Here is a 27,791-nt window from a genome sequence, read left to right on the forward strand (position 1 = left end):
GTGAAGAGTGCATGCAGTTATAGCGCCGAAACCAGCCGCTAATCCCATCTCAACCCAGAGATAAAAGCACGCCTGTCCAAATCATCAATTCGGATTAGGCCGAGAGTGAGGGCCAAGAGTGAGAGGCTAGAAGTCTTAATCACACAGCAGCAGTGTTTCCAGGAGGCAGGATGATTAAGTGATGGAGAGGAACACATCAAAATACCAATGTGGATGCATCGAATCAGCTAGAAACCTGAGATTTATCAGATTTACATTAGTGTTAGTTGCAAGTTGTATCTCTTCAATGCATTTATTCGGAGATGCTTCTCTGTTCACCATGGTTGTAAAAAGTGTTCCTGTGAATTTATTCTTGCTAATCGCCCTCAATCTCTCTCATCAACGAGGCGTTTCCACCTGCAGAACTCTCGCTCTCTGGATGCTCCTCATTCTGTCTAAACTCTAGACACCATTGTGTGTGAAAATCCCTGAAGATCATCAGTTTCTGAAATATTTAAACCGGCACCAACGACCATGCCACGGTAAAACTCACAGTCATCCTCAGTTCTGATCTTTGATGCGAACGTGAACCCGAAGCTCTTGACCTGTATCTGCCACCTGACTGGCTGAGTGGATAATTTCATAAATGAGCATGCGTTCCTGATAAAGTTCCTGAGCATGGACACGGTAAATGTATTAAAAGAAATCAAGAAGAAAAAGGAAATGAAGAAGAAAATGAAGTAAATTGCCTTGGCTCCTAACACTGGATAAAGTAGCGTTGCAGATGGAACCTGTGTTTAGAGCGCCCCCTGGTGTTCACATGGAAATATTTGCAAAAAGTTCGATTTTATTGTTTAAAGCTTGTCATAAATCATCTGTACATAAATCCAGATCCTTCATCAACAGCGGCAAAAGAAAAATCTCCCAATAAGTTAAAAGTATTGTGTGTTTTTCAGTAAAAACTACAAGCCCAGATATAACCGCATACACACTTCACGTGTCCTTCAAACAAAACAAATAAGAAATCTAACGTTTTCAAGAATACTTCCGACGTTATTTGAGTGATCTGATATATTTGGACACCAAATGGACATGAAACTGAGACACTGTGACACCTTTTTTCTTTTTCTTTTTTTACCAATTTAATCCACAAAAATCAAAAATCACACGTAAACAAACCCTTCCTGCGTTCAAATATTACATTACAGTTATGGCAGCTATAACAAACTCATTCATTTGGTCAGTGTAGTTGATGGACATGTTTAAGAACCACATTTCTATTGGGGAAAAAAAAAAACAAAAAACAGAGATGTAGAAGGCCACACTCAGGCCATACTCAGAGCCACAGATAGAAGCTGTATAACGGGAGTGAGAGTGGAGCGATCCTGCTGATTTTATAGAAGAACTTATTACCGAACCTTACCATGTACTCGCAATTTTATATTCATTTAGTCTTAGTTTTATTACTTTTGTATTATTGTGTTAAAAAAATGTACACTTTTCCAACCAGTCACAGCTGTTGGGTTTTTTTTTTTTGCCATTAAACTGAGTAACATATTGCAGATCACATGCTTCAGCTTCCACACTTGGTTAAATACTCAGATCAGATCAATGTCTACATGATTCCAAATACTGCTGAACAAACCTGATGTACTGTACAGTGTCTTTGTGGCAGATCTGATGTAACAGAACAGAACAGTGTGTTTTTTGTTATCAAATTAGCCATTTCACTGGACTCGCAGTTTCCGTCTCGTGCTCACGATCAGTTGTGGAAAAACTACAGGACTCCCTAAGAGCCACGGCAGAACGTGTGCAAACGCTATTGAATTGGGATTCTACCCTTCGTTATTTATTTAATACACAAAAAAACACACGTGAAAGCAGGTTAAGAAAAAATTCATTTGTATAGAAATAAAACTTCTGTTTACTGCGATATAGAACACTCTTAAATGGAAAAAAAAAACCCTGGAACCAGAAAGCCTCTGATAGTCCCTGAGTGTTTAAGCTTAAGAAACCTTAACCGTACAAAGAAAAAAGACCCTTTTCTCTTTCATTCATCTTCAGGAGCCTTCGTTACCAGCACTGACCGCCAAGAAAGCCAAAGCAGGCCCATTAGTCCGGCTGTGGTTTTCTTGGCGGTCAGTGCTGGGATCTGAACTGACAGAGACAGACCTAGTTCGTCTAGATGTTCATAGATCGATTAGATCTGTAGTTTCTCTGAATAATATGAACAATAGTGGAATGATCTCTCTTTAAAAGAACATTTCCTCGTCTTTATGTAGCTTTGACCTTTGTGTCTCTAATACACAACCTAGCTAGAGAGAGTGAATCTGGATTTAAGTCATCTGTATGAATCACATAGACTCTGCTCTAAACATCTGTTTTGTTCGGACGGTTGTTACACACAGGTAGACAGGATATATCCACAGGTATAAATAGTACAATTTCGTCTCTTTTCGAAAACAAACCTTCATTGAAAACGTACATGAATATATAGACAATAATAAATAAGTGACTTCAGGGTAAACCCGCAGAAATTTCTAGACACTCGGGACTAATCAAACTGATAGAATTACGTAATCGTGTATTTTCTATTAGTACAGCTAAACCTTCTACACCATACATATTACAAATGTAAAAATATCAAAAATATGTTTTTATTATTCCAACACACACAGTAGTTCAGAAATTAGCGGGAGGATATGTGTGCATTTGTCTCAGTCTTCAGTCAGTGTAGGACCTGGACCTCAAAGTGAGACCGCGGTCAGCTTTAAACGAAGAAATATTTCATCGGTCTGTCAGTAAAAACGGAGCCCTTGAATTATTATTTCGAGTTTGGCCTTGTGTCGTAAGCGCGATGTCGTAAACACTACAAAACGTAACTACATAGAAATATGGAATAATGACGCATGTAATGATGGCATGTTAGCATGGCACGCGTGGTGTTAAAGATTTACGGCAATGCTAACCGGAATAGTTTTCGTATGAATGACGTCGGCTTAAAGATTTCAAATGAATTCGGATCAATTAAGACTTTAAAATGATGTAACTGCACTGTGCCACTGTGTGTGTGTGTGTGTGTGTGTAATTAGCTAGCTAGTCCCATGTTTGTCAGCATGGTCTCTGATCTCTGAAACAACAGTTCAGCTATGTTATCTGAACAAATACCGAGTGAGAACTGTGTAAAAAGTTAAAAAGTCTGTGATAAAAGGCTATTCAGTCACTCAGCTCCAGATGTCACATCATTGTGTCGCCTCATGAACTGTCAGCGGTCATTACAACAATGTTATTGTGTCACAATATTACTAAAAAAAAAAAAAAAAAAAAGACTGGAATTGTACCGTTTTTTCTGGACTGTACATTCAGATCAATGAAAGTAAACTAAATAAAAACATCGTGTAAATATTAAAGTACAACCAAAAAGAGAGCTATTTTCTGCAGCCATCCATTTTCTATACCCGCTTTATTCCTAATTAGGGTCACGGGGATCTGCTGGAGCCTATCCCAGCACACATTGGGCGAAAGGCAGGGGTACACCCTGGACAGGTCACCAGTCCATCACAGGGCCACACATATAGACAGACAACCACACTCACCCTATGGGCAATTTAGAATTACCAATCAACCTAATGTACATGCTTCCATGAGGAAACCGGAGGAAACCCACGGGGAGAACATGCAAACTCCACACAGAAAGGCCCCTGCCTGTTCAAACCTGGGATTCGAACCTTTTTGCTGTGAGGCAACAGCGCTGACCTCTAAACCACCATGCTGCCCCTGGACTATCATAAAAAATGTGTTATTACTACTAATAGTAAAGGATTGGATTATAAGTGTGCTTTAGGGACACGGTGGATAAGAACAACTTGCTGTAAACTCCAGAAAATACGGTACTCAACATCAATTATAACCCCTGCTAGCTACAACATTAGCATCACAGCGTCTTAGCATTACGCCTAGAAACATGAAGGGTTTTTAAATTAATTTGTAAACAATTAATTAGTGCAAATCATTTCTTATAACATGATATGATAGTAAACCAGGTCCTATGTAATACATAGAGTGTGTAGGGACGGGGGAGAGAGAGAGAGAGAGAGAGAGAGAGAGATTAAAATCTCCTGAGAGAAAAAGTTGTTAAATACTTCATACAAAAGTTACATCAAACGTTTTTGGGGTGTTTGGAAACTTGATAAAAGCCGTACAGTTTTTTCAGGATTGCCCCTTAAGACTCTTTTAATGGGGGGAAACACCGATTTGTGTGTGTGTGTGTGTGTGAATTAAAAAAAATAATAAAATACAATGGATGAAATATCATTCTGCTGTAAAACACTCAAATGTACAAAGCTTGAGAAATTGTCCTGGAATTTGGTCTCCTGTTGAAAATCGTCTCAATAGTCTGACACGTGTCACGTCTTACCTCGTGTCCTATCACGTGTGTTTTCAGAAGCAGCACTGGGAGATGCCACCTCAGTGTGTGTGTGAGCTCACACTCCACAGTCCAAGCTCCTGTCCAGTAGTTTGCGGTTGATGATGAGGAGGGTGGAGAGGAAGGCCACAGACACGTGGAAGGCCAGCTGCCACACGTTCCTCAAGCCGAACAGGAAGCCGTTGCAGAGGACGATGACGGCGAGAAGCGTTAAAGACTTGATCTTCTTCCGGGATGAGTGGAATAAATAAAGCTGGCACTGTGTGGTAGAGAGAAGGAAAGAAACAATCTGAGTGCAGAGTCGCTCTTCACTCTTTTTGCAGAGAAATCTTAAAGCAGGTTACCTGACAAACGCAGCACACGAACGCCACAAGAAACGCCATGACGTTCCAGAGTCCATCGTAATCGTCCTGTTAAGAACAGAAATCTCTTTAAACATCTGTTTCCTATTCTAGCATCATGATAAGAGTGAGAAAATACACTAGACTGCCAAAAGTTTTGGGACACCCCTCCAAATCATTGAGTTCAGGGGTTGGGCTCGGCCCATTAGTTCCAGTGAAAGGAACTCTTAATGCTTCAGCTTCATACCAAGACATTTTGGACAATTTCATGCTCCCATCTTTGTGGGAACAGTTTGGGGATGACCCCTTCCTGTTCCAACATGACTGCACACCAGTACATGAAGCAAAGTCTATAAAGACATGGATGAGCGAGTTTGGTGTGGAGTCCTGACCTCAACCCCACAGAACACCTTTTGGATGAGTTAGAGCGGAGACTGCGAGCCAGACCAAAAGTTTCAAATCTTCTGGGAAGGCTTTCCACAAGGTTTAGGAGTGTATTTATGGGAATTTTTAACCATTGCTCTATAGGTGCATTTGTGAGGTCAGGCACTGATGTTGGATGAGAAGGTCTAGCTTGCAGTCTCCGCTTTAATTCATCCCAAAGGTGTTCTATGATTGGAGGGATGTCCCAAAACTTTTGCCTATATAGAGTATTTGCACTACAAGGATAATGTAGTGAACAGGTAATAAAGTCTATCTCAGCCAAAAAATGATGCTGTTTGAAGCAGAGTTGCTTTAAAGAGCATCATTAAACTATATAATATTTACTGTTTGCACTGGTTCACTTTTTATACATTATAATACTGCACTATAATAATCACACAGTGTATATATTTATCTATATCTATTTTTCTACACAATCTTTTGACTAGCAGTGTATAAAATAAATCCTTATTAAACTCAGTATGGAGTGCAATAAATCTGTTTGACAGATATAAATATTACCTGGAAGGTGTTCTCGATGAGGTGGACGCCCCGGATCAGGTTGAGAGCAGCACACATGATGTTGAGGATGAGCGAGAGGATTCCAGGAGCAGACACCGGCTCCAGCCTCTGAGTCTGACCTGCGGTTTAAGTATCAAACGTAATGTAAGTGCATTCATTTTGTTTCATTTACACCACAGCAGTGATTAATTATTGATTTTGCCAATAACAATAACATCAGCTCTGGCAGTTATTCCAAACTTGTTTTAGAAACATTTCACAACATATATATACACCCACCAGGTGAAATGAATAAAACTGATGATCTCCTCATCATGGCACCTGTTAGTGGGTGGGATATATTAGGCAGCAAGTGTAGTGAAGTATAGTGAGAACACCGGGACAAACCTGACGATGCCGCCTGCTCGGCATGGCCGTTTGCGACCCCGTTACTGAGCTGTATCTCGTCCACGGTGAGGACGTCGGGAGGACTGATGCTGAGCTCCTCCTGCACGGTGCTCAGAGTGACTCCAAGAGCAGGACCTCCGCTCTGATTATAGTGATGCTGCAGCTTCTGAATCACGCCGTCTGAGCAAAGATATAAAACACTGCACTGACACACACACCTGAGTTCCAGCAGGATTTTTAGTTTAGTAAACAACTAATAACAAGATGTAAGGTAAGACTGGATCATGTGACATGCGTCTGCATTTCTTATGTTTACAGCTGAATCTACAAATTTCATATTATGTTCAATAATGGTTGCATCATATATTTTCTTGGTTTACAATACCATAATAATGCTGTATTTGTCTATCTGTTTCTATGCCTAGTGAACAGAATTGTTATAATCTTCTGTAAAGGTTATGGTTATGCCTGAATAAGAGAAGACTCCATATAGAATAGACTTTATCTCTTCTGTACACTAACCAAAGTCCAGGAACGGGTACGGCCGGCACGCCTGGGCCACCGCCGAGCTGTCGAAGCTGGCCGTGAACTCCCAGCGCAGATCTTCCAGGAAGCTGAAGGCCACGGCAGCAGACACACTGCACACACACACACTCAGGTAGGCCACGCCGTCAGACGTGTAGAAGCTACAACACACACGCAGAATCGGTTTGAACAGAATAACCACAAAGAGCGAGTCCTGCTTTTTACCCAGTTTACAGACAGGACATAAACAAAGCCAGGTCCAAATTTACTCCACCGATTTAACGTTTATTTAAAAATGACTCTTTTACCAAAGTGTATTCTAAACTCACTAGATATGGAGCTCATGACCCATGATGATCCCTCTCTCGGGAAGCGAGCTCAGAGATTTTGAAATGGTGCGGATCTGCTGCTTCCTCTCCTGCAGCTCTCTGCTGTGCTGGAAGTCGGTGGAGGCGGACAGAGGGAGTCCATCCCCGAGCCGCGCCACCAACACAAACACGATCAGTGACATGCTCGTTCACACACTCGCGCAGCAAAACTCATCCTGATAAAAAGAGAGAGATGGAGAGATGGTGAGGAAATGTGACATCATCAGACTTGCAGATATTGTTAATCTTTTGTGCTGTTATTGGAAAATAGGATCTAATTACCGTATTATTTTCCAATAACAGCTGTAGTGATTTACTTTTCTCATTCCACAGTGAGTTTATAGCACTTATAAACAGTCTTTCCCTCATCATCCTCTCTTTTTCTTCCTCTACTGAATATAAAAACCCAGCTTGTGGAATCATTTACTGAATCTCTCCATCCAGTAAATGTCACCGAATATATACATATATATATATATATATATATATATATATATATATATATATATATATATATATATATATACGTTTTCCCGTCCACCACACAACTCTCAGTAAATATGTTTATTATATAAACCTGTGTTTTAATGTATTGCCAGAACTACTGTCAAGAACTGCTGTTATAGTAAATTAATCAACAAACTTCTGACCAATCTGAATGATCTATTTACCAAATGCTTACGTTTCACCTAATACTTGTTACTGCATTGAAAAATAAATAATAATCTAAAAATAATAATAAAAAATATATATAAAAAAAATAATAATAAGTTCTCTACGCTATTTAATGGCTTTTTCTGCTTAATCTATTGAATTTATTCGCTGCACAAAATATCGCGATACTCACCGTGCATCATGAAATGTTTTAAAATATCGCGAGATTTAACATAAAGTGGCATAACAGCTTGAGTAAAACAGGATATACTAACTCAGCTAGCACACTTGCAGGGTAATTTTCAGTTATATGTATAAAATATCAAACTATTTAACTTATATAAACAGGACAATACATGTAAACGTTGGAGGAAGTCTGTTTAGATCACCATATGCTTAAAAATCTGCTAACTGTCAGGTTCTGTCTAAGTTCTAGGATCTAATCTCCGATTGTATTTTTTATCGTATTATAACTCACTCGTATTTATATTGCACCGATTTCTTATTCATTTATTCCCATAATAATAATAGAAATAGATCAATCTAGATCTATTGTCCAGTGATCAGCAGGTGTATAAATAAAGCTTAGCGTCTCTTACCTTAGTGGTGTATTTAACTCCTTTTGCATGGTACTATTGAAAAGTTGCAGAATGCACTTTTGCCTTATGAGTCAGTTTCCAAAAAACAACCCTTTAATCCGATTTATTTATTGTTATATAGTGTAACATGTCTGCTCGTTGACAACCAACAGCTTTTTTTGTATTTCTATCTGCGTTGAGGGGAAACGTCAGAGAAACTTGAACAAACGGCAGCCGAATCACAAATTGCTTACTGTTGAACGTAAAGTGCACTATATAGTGTGCAGAACTCTTTTACAATACACACTAATTAGTGCGCGCATCTAGGCGACAAGGATGCGTTTGGGATTGAACAGCATCTAGTTTCCGCCGATGACGGAAGTTTTTGTCTATTTTAAAATAAAAGCCGCTAAGGCATGAGAAATGTTTTTAATCGCGACGTTAAAGAAAACACGAATAAGTCTAAACAAACACGCATATCAAGTTTATTAAACTGTTTATTTCCTCGATGCAGTGAAGGATGATTTTAAAACAACACACAATATCAAGTTATATACAAAAAAACACCGAATAAAACAACATATCATAATGACAAATCTTTATTATTACAGTTTAAGAGAAGATCATTTATTTAGGCAATTCATTTAAAAAGAATCTAAAAAATATTTGACATGACCAGTTGTCTTCTTATCTTACCCTTAGACCTAAACCAGCGAAATATATCAAGACTGGTCTTTTCAAAAATGTCTTAAGTTACCTAGATATTTTTAAGCGAACTTTTTATTTGTTGTAAAATTTATGAAAAACGCCATTAAGTTACTGAGCGTATTGGGAATCGTAGGAATGATTTTGGATTTTTTTATTGATTTATTTGTTTGTTTTTTTATGAATGAGACCTACAAACAGCAAAAATAGAAAAACTTTATTTTGCATTATTATTGCATGTGTTGTTACGTTGTAGTGGAAACAGTGCCCCCGTGCGGCGACACGCAGCAGAACAGGGCAGCGCTGGTCACGTCGTTCAAATCTCAGGTAAGAAAGTCAGAGGTTTTTTTCCGTCTTATGTTATGCATTCTTTTCTTACTAGCACACGTTTGTGATATTTGTATAATTTAAAAAAAATAGTGGGTATAAAATAAGTATGCGTGTCCGTAGATTGTGTAGATCCGTGGTAGCTAGCTGTGCTAAAGGTGGCTAATCAAATCGAAAGGAAACTGCTTCACTGCTAGCTTCCGACATTATGCTAATGCTAAATAAAATCGTTGGTTAAAATGTTATAAGTATGATGTAGATAGATTTTACAAATGAAGCGATACACGAAAAAAGTCTGACTGTGTGTGTGTGTGTGTGTGTGTGTGTGTGTGTGTGTGTGTGAGGGGCTAGCTGTCTGGTTAGCCTGATTTAATGATAATACCTTCCTGCTAGTTTAGCGAAATCAGTCAGAATTTAACTCGACTGATGACGTCATATCTAACCACCGTAATTAACTTTATGACCCCATTTTGTTTGTTTGTTTGTTTTCAAGAATTATTCAGAGATCAGATTGATTTTTTTTCTTGAGGTCACACTTCCAAGACATTTTGGACAATTTCATGCTCCCAACTTTGTGGGAACAGTTTGGGGATGACCCCTTCCTGTTCCAACATGACTCCGCACCAGTGACCAAAGCAAGGTCCATAAAGACATGGATGAGTGAGTTTGGTGTGGAGGAACTTGACTGTCCTGCACAGAGTCCTGACCTCAACCCCATAGAAACACCTTTGGGATGAATTAGAGCAGAGACTGTGAGCCAGACCTTCTCGTCCAACATCAATGCCTGACCTCACAAATGCACATCTAGAGGAATGGTCAAAAATTCCCATAAACACACTCCTAAACCTTGTGGAAAGCCTTCCCAGAAGAGTTGAAGCTGTTATAGCTGCAAAGGGCAGGACAACTCTATATCATGTGCATGTAAAGGCAGATGTCCCAAAACTTTTGACCTGGTTTGCAGTCTACACTCTAATGCATCCCAAAGGTGTTCTATCAGGTTGAGGTCAGGACTCTGTGCAGGCCAGTCAAGTTCCTCCACACCAAACTCACTCATTCATGTCTTTATGGACCTTGCTTTGGTCACTGGTGTGCAGTCATGTTGGAACAGGAAGGGGTCATCCCCAAATTGTTCTCACAAAGTTGGGAGCATGAAATTGTCCAAAATGTCTTGGTATGAAGCTGAAGCATTAAGAGTTCCTTTCACGGGAACTAATGGGCCGAGCCCAACCCCTGAAAAACAACACCTGAAGTTAATGATTTGGGGGGGTGTCCCAAAACTTCTGGCAATATAGTGTACATTGTCTCTTATTTGTTTAACGTCAGAGTCATGCTGTCATAACAGAAAAAAATATGTATCCAGGCTCACTTATTGAGAGATCCATAATAATCCGTTTCATTATTTATTTATTTTTTTAATTTTTCCTGTTTGCTTACTTTTGTTGGAAATGAATCAACACTTTCTGACCAATCGGATTTGAGAATCCGGCATACAAACCTAGTTCCATCTTCACAAACCGGTCCTGTGATTATACACGTTTATAATCTGATTATAAAGATAACAGATTCTGAACTGCGGTTACAGGTTGTGCTGTTATAGACAAATAATCAACGAGGGTGTAGTGTGACACAAAGCCCAGCTGAGTTGGACTGTCTTCCACTAACATCATGTCCTGAAAGTGTCTTATTCCTCTTATATCGCAGTTTTTAACACGCATTACAATTTTCAAGATGTATTAATGAAGAGCCGTTTGGCCTTTTGCCCCCCCAAATTGTGCTCCAGAGGTGCTGCATCATGGCTGACCCCGCGCTCTGACCCCGCGCTCTGACCCCGCGCTCTGACCCCAACCCCCAAGGATGGGATATGCGTAGAAAGAATTTCACTTTTGCCGTAACGTGTATACGTGACCAATAAAGACAACTTCTGACCAATCAGAATCGAGAAGTCAAGTGCGCTGCAGTCGTTAATTAATAACTCGATCATGAATAAATTTATTAAAATGTGGCAAACCTTTAAGGGTAGTGATGATTTTTAGTAAAATGCAAACGTGTCTCAAAGAGCCACAGAGTTTCCTGTTGGATGGTTGCCATGATGACAAGCGTACAGCCGGCAGATCGATCGATCGTCCTGCAGCATCCCGTCAAACACACGTGAAATCCCATGCATGCTCTCAGGCTCCTGGTGTTATCGTCCGTGACATTTCTGTCTGACATTTGGCATTTACCCAGGCGGACTCCGTGTCCTGCTCGGTGCAGCAGCTGGTCAGCGGCAGAGATCCGATTTGGACAGAAACCCAGGCATGAAAATCAGAAGTGCTGACGCGAAGGAAACACCTGTCATGTTATCTCTAATGATAGCTTTAGCATGTACTCAGACACACACACACATGCACGCACTCTGGATTGCTCGCATGCCTCGTCTCTTTCTTCAGTTCAGCCCTGAGCGTGTGTGTGTGAGTTTGCTGTTGTGTTAATAGTGTGTGTTTGTTGAAGGATTTCTCCTCACTCTGAGATTCAGGCGGCATTTAGGCTAAGTTTACCTTAGGTAGGAATGTATAATCCTAGCAAACTAAATAATGTTCATTCTGTCTGGGATGCTTTAACGGGTTTATTTTTTATTTTATTTTTAAACCTTAGTTTTTGAAGCTTATGCGTCTCTGATAGTCGGAGTGAGGCCACGTTTGGACAGGAACCCGTGGAGGATTTGCATTACACCTCTTCTGCACAGGGAAACTTCCCCGATCTTGATCTTTCCTTATTTCCCTCGATACCTGCAGTATGCGTCGCACCTCGTTTCGCTGGAAGTACTCCACAGAGAGGATTTAACACTGTCACTCTGTCCTTTTGTTTTTTTTTTGTTTGGTTTGGTTTGGTTTTTTTTGTGCAGTAGCCTGTAGGCAGCCCGCTCCGTCCAGGATGGGGGTGAAAGATCGGCCTCAGTGCTACTTCGATGTGGAAGTCAACAGAGAGCCAGGTGAGATCTGACTGCACTTTATTAACAAACTTCAAAAGCTGCAGTAGAGTTTTCAGGTCATTCTTAATGTGTACAATGGACTTTACTTCTTGGATCCAAATGAATTTATTTGTGAAAGTTTCTCAGGAGGGTTTAACATTTTAAAATATATCACAGAAAAATACGTTCAGCTTTCAGGCTGTCTGTAATTATTACAAGAAAAATCACAATATCTCCAAATGGTTTGATGCAAACTACTTAATCATGATATAGTTTTGTGTGTGAGAGAGAGAGAGAGAGAGAAAGAGAATGCGTGTGTGTGTGTGGGAGAGGGAGAGAGTGCGAGTGTGTGAGAGAGGGAGAGAGTGCGAGTGTGTGAGAGAGGGAGAGAGAAAGGGAGTGTGTGTGAGAGAGAGAGAGAGAGTGTGATTGTGTGCGAGAGAGTGTGTGTGTGAGAGTAAGAGAGAGTGAGTGTGTGTGAGAGGGAGAGAGAGTAAGAGAGTGAGTGTGTGTGTGTTTGTGAAAGAGGGAGAGAGAGAGAGTGTGTGTGTGAGAGAGAGAGTGTGTGTGTGAGAGAGAGAGAGAGAGAGAGAGAGTCTGTGTGTGTGTGTGTGAGAGAGAGACAGAGTGTGTGAGAGAGAAATAAAGAGAAGCACTCTATTCACATAAGTATTCTCTTAACCAAAAGACAATTGTGGTCATTGTGAAATCTCACACACACCCAGCGGGAAAAGGGATTTAGTGTAAGTTGATACACTTAGCTAAAATGACCTGTTTTTGAGAGAGAGAGAGAGAGAGACCGACAGAGAGAGAGACACGTCCTCAGCAATGTTGCAGGTTTCCATTTCAGAACTATTAAAGTACCTTTGCGTGTCCATGTGCTGAACCCTCATGCAGTAAACTCGGTCTAAACAGGCCACAGACGAGTCGAATGAACGCCTGCTCTCCACCAGAGCTCGCTGATAATTATGTGCTTCGTGTCATAAAGCCGGGAACACGCGTTTTAGCGCCCTGTTGTCCCGATCTAATCATTTAATAGCCGGGTTTGTAACCGTTATGTCCGCGCAAATAATGGGGTTAATTAACGGATTAAAAGCCTGTGTGATTCATCTAATTGCAGAGATTTGCACCGGGCAGCGGATTGCAGTTTCAATAATTTTGTCACTTCAAGGAGATTAATGTAATATGAAAAGGTGTTATTAGGTGCAATCTGTAAAGAGTAAGAGTTGCTTTTTTGTAATCGTTTTATACCCTCATATACACCGACATTATGACTACTGACAGGTAGCACAACATAAACTTTCCTCAAAGCTCGGTTGCAGTCTTATCAAGGTACCAGCAATCCTACAAGTGGACAAGACGGCCTCAAAGTTAATGCAGCGGTCCAAGTTTTATCCACTTCTCAAATGGCCTATCAGACTACGGCTGCTGAAACGAACTCTACACAGGCCGTTCAAAGCTTGTGCAGGGTTTATAAATGTACCCAAACCTCTCGTCCCTCTTGTCATGTTAAACCTTACAGAGGTGGTCAGTAAACAAAGGTGGTGTCTGATACTACTCATGTTGTCTTCTCAAACACTAGGTTTCAAAATTACTCCCACAACTGGTGACAGGGTCAAGGGTGGTTTAAGAAGGGCCAAATTGTGATGGCTAGACCACTGGATCAGTGATCACTGGGGTGTTCCCAGTCTGCAGTGGTCAGTATCTATCAAAAGTGGTCCAAGGAAGGAACAGTGGTGAACCGGCGACAGGGTCATGGGCGGCCAAGGCTCATTGATGCACATGTAGAGCGAAGGCTGGCCCGTGTGATCCGATCCAACAGACGAGCTACTGTTGATCAAACTGCTGAAGAAGTTAATGCTGGTTCTGATAGAAAGGTGTCAGAATACACAGTGCATGATGGGTCAGGGCTGTTTTGGCAGCAAAAGTGGGACCAACACAAGATTATGGAGGTGGTCATAATGTTATGCCTGATCGGTGTACATAGTGAAAGAGTCTACAATTGGGTTCAATGTCATACGTGAGCCACAGTGTAGAAGTGCTGCTTCCAACATTACATCCTCATTATTATTATTCCGACGCTTTTCAGATGCTTAGTCTTCGAAATATTTAAAGTTCATACTCCGTTTCGGCCGAGGATATTTTTCAGCTTTATCGTTTCCGTAATATAGAGCGGTTACTAAGGTGCTGATTTACGCTCTATAAATAAACCTAAGGCAGGTTTGGAAGAGATCGTGTACAGTGGTGTTACAAAACCTGAACCTTTTATACGTATGTGTTAGATGGTAAGTGTAAATTTTCTATGCACAAACTGTGTGAAGATATGTGATGCATCTTCCTTTCTTTGTTTTTTTTACAGTTGGACGCATTGTCTTTCAACTGTTCTCAGATATTTGTCCCAAGACGAGCAAAAATTTCCTCTGTCTTTGTACTGGTGAGTACGCAATATCTTGTACTTTTATTTCTAAGTTTATAATAGTGAGTTGCTGAGGCCTCCAGTAAGTTGTAGTTAGCTTCTGAATAACTTTACAAGCCTTATAAGAAATAATAAGCTACTGTAATGTCACATCACTCCTGCTCTGGCTGCGCTCTCGACGGCTCTCTGCTGGAGTTTCATTATAACCGGGTCTCTGGCTCCGAGCCAGTTGCTTTGAAATGTAAAAATCTCTTCTGTGCACAAGTAACTTCTTGATTCAGGCTTTGCACAGCGGGACAAATGAACCGCAGGAATTTTCCGTCTCTAGAACACTAGCGAGAGTGTGTCTGTGAGCAGAGTCTAGAGCAAGATTACTGTTTAATTATTTTCTCCTTATCAGGTAATAAACAGGATTCTGAGCAGATAGTGTTCGTCGTGAAAGTGTGGGTGGGAATCTCAAATACAGCTGCAGTTCAGTACACAGATCATTTGTTTTTCCTAGTAGAAGGCTGGGAATGTGACAGACTCGGGGGCCTAAAAATAGCGTCTGCTGAGCTGATCTGAGATCGGAGATGTCCTGTTACGCTTCGTGTGTGTTCAGGGTGATTGAATGGATTTTACAGATACAGCAGTGCTCCTGGAGTCCATTGTATGCTGGGGATAAATAATAATAATGATTATTATTATTATAGAGTTTTAATCGAATCTGTCTAATCTAAATCCTGAGCATGTTAAAATATCACTGTCCCTCATTAAGAATGTAATTGTTGTTTACAGGTGAAAAGGGCACTGGTAAAACCACAGGGAAAAAACTGTGCTATAAAGGTTCTGTATTCCATCGAGTAGTTAAGAACTTCATGATTCAAGGGGGAGATTTCACCGAAGGTAGGTGGCATTATTCATATTTACAGTGTGGTGCATAAGTATTCACCCCCACCCCTTGAATTTTACAACGGTCAGTGCTCATTCTTACGCTGAAGCATGGTGGTGGGTGCAGCATCTGAGCAGGAGGTAGCAGCTTGGCTTCTCTTGGTTGCCTCTCTGAATAATCCCCCCCTTTTTCACAGTGACTGAATTTCTGGGGACAGCTTCCTCTAGCATCAAGGTTGTGCCATATTTCTTTATCCACATATATGACCATATACACCCATCAGGCATAACATTATGAGCAGTGAGAGCTGAAGTGAATGAGACTGAGACTGATGATCTCCTCATCATGGCACCTGTTAGTGGGTGGGATATATTAGGCAGCAAGTGAACATTTGGTCCTCAAAGTTGATGTGATAGAAGCAGGAAAAATGGGCAAGCATAAGGATTTGAGCGAGTTTGACAAAGGGCCAAATTGTGATGGCAAGAAGACTGGATCAGAACATCTCCCAAACTGCAGCTCTTGTGGCGTGGTCCCGGTCTGCAGTGGTCAGTATCTATCAAAAGTGTCCTGTAAGCCTTCGCAACTTACAGGACTTCAGCTGCTAACATCTCGGTGCCAGATACCACAGCACACCTTCAGGGATCTAGTGGACGGGTCTCGACGGGTCAGGGCTGTTTTGGCTTCAAAAGGGGGACCAACACAATATTGGTCATAATGTTATGCCTGATCGGTGTATGTTGTTCTAGGAGCCATTGGATTTAAACCGAGATCACGTGACACTTTAATTTCCCACATGAACGTGTCTGAATACATTTTTATTTGTAATGAAGCCAGGCTGGGTGATGGGTGAATACCTACGCAATGCTTTTTTGTATACGTTCATTCACACTCAAAAAGAAGTACATTCTTGCTGGATTCTGTGATTTTTCAATGAAGTCTTTTGTTTGCACAGGCAATGGAAGAGGAGGAGAGTCCATATACGGTGGCTACTTTGAAGGTAAACAGCTATAAAGCCTTATAAACTCTTATAAATCCTAATCATTTGATATGCCATGAGTATGTTTGTGTCTACTTTTTTATTTAAGTACTACATTACCAAGAGGTTGCATGGGAAGTTCACGCATGGATGATTAGGCATTATTTATTTATTTATTGTTTCTACTCTTCTGTAGTTTTGTATTTCTTTTACAAACTTCTTGCCTAGTTTTTTTCTGTAAATATTTGGCTTTCTTTCTGACTCAGCATGGAGGTTAGGGATATTTCTTTATTCTTTAACAATCCCGAATCTACTTGCCTAAATATTTCAACGTATTCTTTTATTTATAGAGATTGTGGTCTTTTGCAAAATGAAAAGGTAAGAGATGTGCACAGTGCAGTAACACAAATCTAAACACTGTCCCCTCCTTGTCTGCATAATATGACAGAGTGTTTTAGTGTCTGCGATGTGCTCATGAACATCTGGGTCTTGAATTTTGATTGGATTTCACTTGTTTGTTTTTGCCTTGTCATTTCTGAACAATAAGTACACTCCTATTACAAACCAAATCTCAATATTACTGTACATGCTCGCGCTTATTCCACCTTTTGAGACTACATTGAAACATATCGTGCGACTTTATTTTTCATATTGTCTCTACAGTAAATCTCTCCACACAATAAGCCCCACCTCTCTAAATGTGTATCTAAGTAATCTAACAAACATGTTTATTTCTTACTTTTGACCTTCCCTTTAAAACAGCACTCCAGAGCTTAGTATATTTATATATACAGTATATATATTGCCTACCTTCAGTTTTTGTCCCGTTAGTATTGCCATAGTCCATCGCTGTATTGTTTTCAGAGCTAAAACTTTTGGTCCTTCATCATAAGATCATCACAAAAGCAAGTCTGTGCACCGTTTCATGCTGAAATGTTGTATTTTATTTTAGAAAATGTTTTTTATTTTGTTTGGCTGATATTGTGTATTGTACCATGTAACTTCTCATTAGCAGGTTAGAATTTCTTATAGAGTTTGTTTACAGTGAAAACAAATCAAATTAATTTAATTACCATTTTAGTGTTATATGAAATGACAAATTCATACACTATATGGGCAAATAATTGTGGACACCTGACCGTCACAATCATATGTACTTTTTGAACATTAGTGAGGTCTTTCGGGGCTTTAGTGAGGTCTTTCGGGGCTTTAGTGAGGTCATTGACTGCATTCCTGTACACCTGAAGGTGTTCAGTGGGGTGGAGCTCAGGGATCTATGTAGAACGCTCGAGTTCTTCCGCTCCATCATTGGCAGACCAAGTTCTCTTGGAACTCGCTTTGTGCACAGGGGCATTGCCATGCTGGACCAGGTGAAGGGAAACTGTAACACTACTGCGCTTCCAAGTTTATGACAGCAGTTTGAGAAGGAAATGACTTATGGGTGTGATGTCAAGTGTCCACATACTTTTGGCCATATAATGTATATCACAGAAGCCATATATAGACCTAACGACCTTTATGTATTTGTGCACACAAACTCTGCATTTAAAGATTAGAGTAGGTTACTGTACCTATGTCTAAATTTTATTCCCCAATATTTATCCAGTTGACATATAGAATGATCGACAGCTGCACAGATGTTCCCCGATATGAATCGACTCCGTGAAAGCCCCGCCCCTTTCCCACCATCTTTCCTGATCTTTCGTTTTTTTTCTCCCTTGAAAGATACAGTGCCCACTTTCCGTCGACGTAAATGGTTTCGAGCTTTTAATCCACACACTGCAGATAGTTTCCGTCTAACCCCTTAAATACCCTTCTACCTCATGCGAGTGATTTATAAAAGCACTACGCCAAACCATCCTGGCAATGCGCAATCGTTCTACTGGCAGGTCTGCATGTAGCGGCGCATAACAAGTCCGGTAAATTCTACTCCAGAATGCGTAATTCGTCCCCGGACACACTCATATTCATGCAGATAAACATGCCGTAATGCCGATCCTTAGGCAGTGATTGAATTGGGGACTGCAGAGGAAAGAATGCTCTATTTTCTTTCTTTCTTTCCTTCCTTCTTTTTTTTTTAAATCCCTTTCCTCACCATGCCATCTCATGTAACAGATGGCCAGCACTCAGTCCGTTCTGTGTTTCCGTGTCTTTTTCCAACAGATGAGAACTTTATTCTCAAACACGACAGAGCCTTCCTCTTGTCGATGGCCAACCGAGGCAAGGACACTAACGGCTCGCAGTTCTTCATGTGAGTACGCCTTATTCTGTCGGGGGGAGAGTGTGTGTGTGTGAGGTTCAAACATCATTCATATGAATGTGCATCACCAGGTCGTCTGCTCGCCATTTAACGTCACTGGACAATATTAAATGGCATTATTTTTTTTTATTTTTTTTTTTTTAGGTATGAATTATTTCATACACTCTAATTCTGGAAAACTCCCCATTTACTCCGTTTTAGTTTCTCAAAGTGTGTTTATGTAAATATAATGTAGTGTTTTGGTAATTACATTACCACACTCTTATCGCGCACATCAAACTAGGTTTCATATTTCCACGTTTTTGTTTTTTGTCTGATTTTTATTTTACATGAGCCGTTTGGAGTTTTCACTTGGTTAGTTTCTCAATCCCGCATTCCTCAAGCATCAATGTAGCCAAATATTCCCGTCCTTGCTTTCCCCCCCTTTATCATTGATATTGGAGACACTGCATACGGTATTTATGTGTGATGCAGGTGCCTCAACATGCTCATCTCTTCTTTCCCTTCTCAGTATACATGTAGAAATATATTACAAAGAAAACTTGGACTCCTTTTTTGCCTACAAATGTATTACAATTTTTCTCTTGCCGTTTTTGTGTAAAATTTGCAGAAACTCTAGCATCCTGCTCTACCAAGGTAATGTGTCTCTCCAAGGCTGTGCTTCTCTCTCCTGACTATTTCTGATTGTTGTAGCTAGACCTTTTTTTTTTTTTTTTTTGCGACCTATTCATTTCTTTTATTTTAACTGATCTGTATTTAACTGTATATTTGTAAGGGCTGGGCTTTTAACTTTGTTAGGCAGCTCAGTATTTAAGAGACCTCTGTGATAGCAGTGATGGTATTAATCTGTTAAGACCGAGGTCACTGGCACTGATTATTGAATATATCTTACCATATAGTATGCTGAAAGAGGCTTGGATAGTCGTCATTGTTTACATACTGCTTCAACCAGCGTGCATTTATTTTATTTGTGCCGTTGTTTATAAATTAAATCAGTCTTATGCTACATGCTGGATGTTTTGGAATAAAGATATGATGATGCCTGTTGTGTGTGGATCCAGTTTTCCACTTGATTGACAGCGCGTGAGATTTTGCATGTTTAAATCGCCCTCCGTTTTCTCTCTCTTTTATTCCATGTGTCGGCTGATCCGACGTGGCTATTTTACTGTCATTGTCCCTGAAACAGAACTACAAAGACAGCACCACATCTGGATGGGTAGGGTTACGTTCTCTAATAGAACGGTCTTTGCATGACATGCCCTGTGATAATGCGCGCTTCAGGATGTAGTCCGCTGACTCGATTCGCATGTTTTATCGCAGCGTTCATGTGGTCTTTGGGTTGGTCATCTCTGGGTTCGAAGTGATAAAGAAAATCGAGGGGCTGAAGACCGACACTGCCAGCAGACCCTACGCTGACGTCAGAGTGATCGACTGCGGACAGCTGATTACGAAATCTGCTAACGATGGTAATCTTGTTCCTCACACAAATGTAAAAAAAAATGATTAGAATTATAGGAAATTAAATATATGTTTCTTGCGCTTCCGAAGTACTTGAAGGTAGGAAGCGGAAAGCTTTCTATTCCGAAGATGATTCTCAGAGTTCTTCAGATTCACGGTACTCCTCCTTCGAGTCTGCAGAAGAATCGGCCAAACAGTATTCCCGGCGAAATAAGAAGACTTCTGCCAAGAGCAAGCACGCAAAAAGGAGAAGGAAAGAAGTCGGGAGGAAAGAGAGGCGGCACGAGAAATCGGTTGTTCAAGGGAGGTGAGAGTTCAGCTCCTAGTACTTTGTGCTAAATGGGCAGTAATATAGCAGATTTTTTCTTTTCGTCAGTTGGTCAGTGGTGACTAATGCCTGCCTCTCCTGCAGCCCTTCTGAGCGAGAGATGGTAGAGGAAGAGGACGGACAGAAAGAACATAATGTAAAGAGGGAGAAGCCTATGGTGCGCCCAGAGGAGATCCCTCCTGTGCCAGAGAACCGCTTCCTGCTCCGGAGAGACATGCCAGCACAGGAAGAGTCGACAAATATGTACGTCTGTTCAGTAAAATTTCAAAACTCACAGGAAGGTGATAAGGAGACAGAGTGGGTTATGTATGTTGCTGCACAATAAACAGAAGTTTTTGCTATTTGGTAAACTAATCACGGTGTTTATTGACTGTTTAAATATGCAAGCAGATGTTGAAAACATAACAAGGTGGAGGAGGGTGGTTGTTCCACCTTTTAGAACCGCAGGTTTAAGGTAGCAAAAGTAAAATCTCCCATCACACAGCTATTTTATACCAGTTCATCTTGGTTCAAAGAATGTACTTAATACTAATACACTGACCAGACATAACATTATGACCACAGGCCTAATATTGTGTTGGTCCCCCTTTTGCTGCCAAAACAACCCTGACCCGTCATGCCCTGTGTATTATGACAGCTTTCTATTTGAGCAACAGTAGCGCATCTGTGGATCGGACCACACATGCATCAATGAGCCTTGGCTGCCTGTGACCCTGTCGCTGGTTCACCACTGTTCATTCATGCCATCACAATTTGGCCCTTCGTCAAACTCGCTCAAATCCTTACGCTTGTCCATTTTTCCTGCATCAACTTTGAGGACAAAATGTCACTTGCTGCCTAATATATCCCACCCACTAACAGGTGCCATGGTGAGGAGATCATCAGTCTTATTCACGGCACCTGTCAGTGGTCATAATGTTATGCCTGATCAGTGTATAGGCTAATGTTTATATGACAGAAATGCAGTGAGCAGTTAAGGTGGAATATCTTCTTTTCTTCTTAATGACACCTTTAATGTCAAAACATATGCTGGCTGATTGAATTAAATTTTGCTTTAATTTATACCGACTTTAAACAGCCGGGATTATAAGTACTGTGAATGGCTTTAACTTCTGTGCTCTGTCAGCACTGGTATTTTTTTGAGACCTGTGTACACGAGAAGCAAATGCATTCCAACCTTAACTAGCCTAATGTTAAAATCTCAGATTCTTAAATTTGTGCTTTCTTTATAATCTTTTTCTTCTTGTCTCTTTTTAGCATTGTACAGGACACCGCAAAAGTGTCAAATGACACCAAGCCAGCCGTCACAAAATCTGGCCGGAAACTGAAAGGCCGTGGCACAATGGTATGAACTCTCACATGGTCTGTGCGGTACATACAGTTACACTGCAGTGAAAGAAACGAGGAATTCGTGTCCGACATTTTCTGTCTGATTTCATAGTCTTTAAAAGCAAAGCGGTTGTTGTAGTGAGAGAATAAAGAATATAACGTCTGTGATTTCTTACTGTAGAGATACCATACTCCTACTCGGTCGATATCTCGGTCTGAATCTGAGGAGGAAAGAGGGAGCAGTGAGACTCCTCCACACTGGAAAGAGGAGATGCAGAGGACAAAGACTTACCAGGCTCCCAGTGTACAGAAATGGAGCAAAGGAGAAAGGTAAAACCCTCACGTATTCAGATGTGAGCTCATATGCAGGGATGGACAAGTCATAAATCTATGAGCAAGCCCCCTGGGTAAGTGAGAACCCCTTTGCCCAGAAGCCATGTCATAGCTAGCAATATGTTCTAATAGCTACATTAAACAAATATATAAATGATCAGTCCTGTTTGTGCCCTCAACAAAAAGTCTGCAAGTTCTTGTCCAATGTTTCGCGATGAAATATCTTCTGCCCGGAAGTTATTATTAAACTCCAGTTAGCATCTTTATATTCTCTCAATATGTTTAACCTCGAAGTAACAGTATATTAAGATGGACTTTTCATAGGCGCTCAGGCTCGAGACTTGTCCACCCCTGATATAACAGACTTTCACTGTATAATGGAAGAATAAAAACTTATGTTGAAACCACGTTGAATGGTTTAACAGATGGGATGACAGAAGTGGCACCCCCTGGTCAAGGTCAAGGTCCCGGTCCCGAGAATACTCTTCAGATCAAGCCTCTGATAACTCTAGTCAGCATCACCATTACAAGAAAGAAAAGAAAAAAGCCAAACGTAAGAAGAAAGCAAAGAAACGGAAACATTCAAAGAAGCACAAGAAAAGCAAATTCAGAGAGGCCTCTCTTTCAGAGGGAGAGATGTCTGTGTCATCAGACAGAAGGTCAAAAGTCTCCGACTATCCACCAAGGAGATCTTATTCACGCTCTCGCTCCCGTTCTGTGTCCCGCCAGTCTCGCCGGTCATATAGATCAAGGTCAAACAGGAAACAATCCTCGTCCCGCTCGTCTAGAGGGTCCAGATCTTACTCTAGGTCAAGAGACAGATCCTATTCCAGAAGTCACTCTAGAACAGGAAGTAGGTCCAGAACCTACTCAAGGTCAAGGTCGGGAAGTCAGTCAGGACGGTCTATTACACAATCTAGGTCTGATTCTCGCTCCAGATCGAGATACAGGACAAGATCCAGATCTAGGTCCAGGTACAGGTCACAGTCGCCATATTACAAAAAACGGAATGCCTCAAAGCTTCCTGATGGCAGTACACAGAAGGTTAAGAATCCTGTATCCACACCTACTCAAGCTGCAGAACCCAAAGTTCCTCCATCTGCATCTACTGAGAGTGTCCCAGTGCTGCCTTTGAGTGACAGTCCACCACCTTCTCGCTGGAAACCAGGACAAAAGCCTTGGAAACCATCTTATGTTCGCATCCAAGAGATAAAGGCAAAAAAAGACTTGCCCTCTCAGGCTCTCATGAGCCAAACTCCAGATATGCCACTTGAGAGGCTCTCGAATGTTCAGAGTCAAAATGAGAAATCCACGTCTCATAAGGGTCTCAGTAGCAGCAGCCAGTACAGTGGAAAAACCAAGCAACCTGAAGGTCTCCTCCGAAGAGGTTCATCCAGGAGTCGATCCTCCAGCCATTCAAGAAGCAGAAGTCGCTCTAGTTATCGGTCCATGTCACCTGGTCAGCACAGCAGGTCTTCTTCATCTTCCTCTTCTAGCAGGTCAGACTCCTATTATTCGTATAGAAGACCGTCCTCAGAAAGAAGAGAGAAGCGCCATAGTTCTCACAGGAGGGACCATAAGAAGACCAAGAATGTCATATATAGCCCTGTCATAGAAGATTCATCTCCTTCCCATTCAGATGGAACTAGCAGCACACATGGTCCTATTCAGAGACACAGTATTTCAGGTGCGCCAGAAGATGCACTTGATCCTTTGCGAGATTTTCCAATAAAGGCAGAAAAGAAGCTCAAACCAAACAATGCCTCAGTAGTGGCTCCCGCCAACTGTAAATCTGGATCTGGATGGGAAAGTGACAACGAACATTTGAGCAAACTGACTTCCTCTGGTGAGAAGAAACCACCTCAAATTTCTGTTAAAGAGGAGAGTGGACTTTCTGAAAAGAAAAAGATGAAGATTTGGGCTCATTGTTGGGACTCTGAAAGCGAGCCTGAAATGCCAGAGGCAAACAATGTGGATGGTCAAAATAAACCTTCATCAGAAAAGGAAGAGGGGGAAGCCAGTTCGGAATCTGAAAGTGAAGAACCTTCTGGAGTCTCCAACAAACCACACCAACTCTCCAAGTTTGCAGGAGAATTTAAAAACACTGAGGATCATTCTGACGATTGCACAAAACCCGAAAAGCACAAAAGCAAGAAGTCTAAGCGTAAACACAAGCACAAGAGGAGAAATTCCGACAGGTCTGGCTCACAAAGAGTGAAGACAAAAACAAAAAGGTCTAAGAAGAAACACCAGAAACCAAAGGAGACATTTCACTGGCAGCCTCCACTCGAGTTTGGTGAAGAAGGCGAGGAGGATGATTCATTGGCTCAGGGGAAAAATGTTGACCCTGCTAACAATGAAGGACTTACAGAACTGGTAAAGAGCACACAGCTGAAATCTCAATATGTTGGAAGCAAGGACTATTCCAAGATGATTCATAATTCATCAAAAGAAAGCGGCTCAGCTGCCCAGATCTCTAAAAGTGGTAATGAGTCCTCAAAGCTGACAAAAAGGCAGCAACTAAAGCTAAATATTGAGGCAGCAAAAAGTCCAGCACAAAGCAAACATCCACAGATTGCTTCAAGTCAGTCAAATGTTACTGCTCAAGACCAAACAAAAGATCAAGACGACATGGAAATATGTACTCCCGAGCACAACACAGAACCACCTGACCCTTCTCCGGTTGACCTGCCAGCAATAAAAGATGCTGTTAAGAACGGAACTCAACTTTTGCTACCTCAGACCGATCAAAAGACCTCAGGTTCAAATCCTTCTGTTTTAACTCCTGCCAACCAAGCTGGAGAAACCACACCCGGCGGTGTTGGGCTACTAGTCGATCCTAAATGGAAACCTTTAAAAGGTATGACTGTAGTACCAGCGGTCAGTGCAGCATCTCTAGCCATGAAAATGAACAGGACGCAAGACCAAGGGGAGGGCAAGACTCAGGGCCTCAAGATTGAGATCAAAAGCAAAAACAGGGTCCGACCGGGGTCCCTGTTCGACGAGGTGCGAAAGACAGCACGGCTAAACCAGCGTCCCAGAAATCAGGACAGTTCCAGTGAAGAGGGTTCACCTGCTGCCACAGGAGAGCAGGCTGGATCCCAGAAACACTCACGAAGCAAGTCCCGCTCAGTGTCCAGTTCCAGACCCCGACGTAGAGACAGGTCACGGTCATACACCCACTCTGGGAGCAGGTCCAGGAGCTCCAGCTATTCTTCCAGGTACACACAAGATCCACACAGCTATTCACTGAACCTGGCTTAAATATACATTTATGCAAGCATGCAGAATTGAACAGTACGCCACATCAAAACCTAAACATTCACTTTGGGTTTCATTCTTGAGAATAATTTGTTTTTGTTTGTTCTCTGTCCATAGGAGCTACAGTAGAAGTAGAAGCAGAAGGAGATACAGTAGAGAACGTTCCAGATCTCGTAGTAGTAGCTATCATAGCTATCGCAGGTGAGTGAGTGGCATTGTCAGTGTACCTCATATACCTCCGATGTTTATCATGGAGTGTTTGCATAGTTCATTCAGAATGCTTGTCAGGCACTCAGAGTATAGAGGCATGTTCCCCATGGTCATCAATTCCTGCAGTTCTGTGATTATAACACAGAAAACTGTTTGTCCCTAACTGTTGGTATGGACACTGCTGTCCTTTTTTCTTGACTTTCTGGTTTATCATGTTTGTTATTATTATTTTTTCCAGTCATACATACAGTCGAAGTCGTTCCAGAAGTTGGTCCACAGAACGCCGTAGGTCAAGGTTGGTAAAATAATATACACAGATCAGGCATAACATTATGACCACCTGCCTAATATTGTGTTGGTCCCCCTTTTTGCTGCCAAAACAGCCCTGACCCGTCCTGCACTGTGTATTCTGACCCCTTTCTATCAGAACCAGCATTAACTTCTTCAGCAATTTGAGCAACAGTAGCTCGTCTGTTGGATCGAATCACACGGGCCAGCCTTCACTCCCCACGTGCATCAATGAGTCTTGGCCGCCCATGACCCTGTCACCGGTTCACCACTGTTCCTTCCTTAGAGCACTTTTGATAGATACTGACCACTGCAGACCGGGAACACCTCCACAAGAGCTGCAGTTTTGGAGATGTTCTGATCCAGTGGTCTAGCCATCACAATTTGGCCCTTCATCAAACTCGCTCAAATCCTTACTCTTGTCCATTTTTCCTGCTTCTAACACATCAACTTTGAGGACAAAATGTTCACTTGCTGCCTAATATATCCCACCCACTAACAGGTGCCATGATGAGGAGATCATCAGTGTTATTCACTTCACCGGTCAGCGGTCATAATGTCATGCCTGATTTGACTTGTTCAGCAAGCATCAATTTATACTAGTACATTTATTTACAGCTTAACATTGTAATATTTCCATTAGTTAGTAGTCATTTATGGTTCTGCCTGCTTAGATTTACAGAATTTACAGAAAATTATAGGATGGTGTTTAGTTTCAGCACAAAACATTACAGTGTAATGATTTACAAACAGAAGGAGTTCTGTAACAAAGGCTTTCAGCTCAGGGAACCGTACAGTGCTGCATTACAGCAACACTAATGGGACAAACACTAAAGTGGGGTTCTCAAGAGATACTGTAGAAGTGTGACTACGGTACATAAAGCTAATGTGTTTTTTCTCTATTCCTACAGAATAACAAATATGTAAAACATGTTAATGTGTGCGTCTGTTTATTCCAGATCCTACACTTATGACAGCTACTCGAGCCGTAGCCGCAGTCGTAGCAGAAGGCGGCGATACAGACGGAGTGAAAGTTCTGATCGCAGATCCAGGTGAGGACGTTGTACGTAATGCATGCTTTCGTTCTTTTGTCTTTGCAGTACGTTATTACAGATATTTTACATTTCTGCTTTCCCCCCCCCCCCCTCTCCTTCAGATCATACCGTTCCTACAGTCGCAGTTCATCAAGGCATGGAAGTCATAGCAGTCGATACAGCTGAGACCACTTCTGAGAGATTTCCTGTTACTTTTTTTTATTATTATTATTAATTATTGAAGCTAGACCACTGATCTTCCTTTTTGTTTTCCATAAAGATTGTTTGTCTGATGTCAGGTAATACGAGCCACTTTGACCTGTACATACATTTCTGTGGTGTTCTGTTCATTTATATACCGTTTAACTGTTGTGTGTTTGTGTTTTTCGTTTTTGTTTTTTTAATAAAAAATTTTATTTTTCAATAATAGGACATATATGAATGTACGAGAAATGTTTTATGCCGCCCTGTTTTTTTGGTTTTGTATGTAATTTGTATTAAATGCTAACAAAAGCATCACGCCAGTTCAGAATGGATGTAACACATTCACACCTTCTCCACTGACAAGACCTCAGACACAGTAAAAGAGTTTTAGCACAATGTGAAGGTGTTTTGAATCCAGTGGTTTGTTTCATTTTTTGTTTTCAGAAATGCAAAAAAGGCTTATATATATATGTATATATGTGTATATATATATATATATATATATATATATATATATATATGTGTGTATATATATATTTATTTATATATTATTATTATTATTGTTATTGTCAGGTGACGTGAATAACACTGGCATCTGCTCGTGGGTGTGATATATTAGGAACATTTTGTCCTCAAAG

General features: G+C 41.1%; 2 protein-coding genes across 4 annotated transcripts; one reads left to right on the top strand and one right to left on the bottom strand.

The window, feature by feature from the left end:
* Positions 1-346: 346 nt before the first annotated feature.
* sec22c (SEC22 homolog C, vesicle trafficking protein) lies at positions 347-8,425 on the bottom strand. Its single transcript, XM_058376872.1, has 7 exons — positions 8,225-8,425; positions 6,933-7,147; positions 6,601-6,764; positions 6,079-6,258; positions 5,692-5,810; positions 4,750-4,815; positions 347-4,664 (listed from the first exon to the last, which is right to left on the bottom strand). Exons 2-7 carry the CDS (start codon positions 7,112-7,114, stop codon positions 4,464-4,466), a joined length of 912 nt encoding a protein of 303 aa, XP_058232855.1. The 5' UTR covers positions 7,115-7,147; positions 8,225-8,425; the 3' UTR covers positions 347-4,463.
* Positions 8,426-9,168: 743 nt separating this feature from the next.
* On the top strand, positions 9,169-27,574 carry nktr (natural killer cell triggering receptor). 3 transcript variants are annotated; one of them, XM_058376376.1, is made up of 17 exons: positions 9,169-9,235; positions 12,120-12,206; positions 14,545-14,619; positions 15,379-15,486; positions 16,425-16,469; positions 18,612-18,699; positions 19,895-19,924; positions 20,029-20,174; positions 20,257-20,473; positions 20,579-20,737; positions 21,752-21,839; positions 22,005-22,153; positions 22,582-25,377; positions 25,535-25,618; positions 25,866-25,922; positions 26,875-26,967; positions 27,072-27,574. In XM_058376376.1, the coding sequence occupies exons 2-17, from the start codon at positions 12,149-12,151 to the stop codon at positions 27,133-27,135; spliced, it is 4,257 nt and encodes a 1,418-aa protein (XP_058232359.1). In that variant the 5' UTR covers positions 9,169-9,235; positions 12,120-12,148; the 3' UTR covers positions 27,136-27,574. The 3 variants fall into 3 exon arrangements, with proteins under 3 accessions (XP_058232359.1, XP_058232360.1, XP_058232361.1); XM_058376377.1 differs by having other exon boundaries at positions 9,211-9,235; positions 12,123-12,206; XM_058376378.1 differs by lacking the exons at positions 9,169-9,235; positions 12,120-12,206; positions 14,545-14,619 and adding an exon at positions 16,799-16,826 and having other exon boundaries at positions 15,421-15,486; positions 27,072-27,573.
* The last annotated feature ends 217 nt before the right edge of the window (positions 27,575-27,791 follow it).

Source organism: Hemibagrus wyckioides, linkage group LG23, assembly GCF_019097595.1.
Source record: "Hemibagrus wyckioides isolate EC202008001 linkage group LG23, SWU_Hwy_1.0, whole genome shotgun sequence".
NCBI classification, from domain to species: domain Eukaryota; kingdom Metazoa; phylum Chordata; class Actinopteri; order Siluriformes; family Bagridae; genus Hemibagrus; species Hemibagrus wyckioides.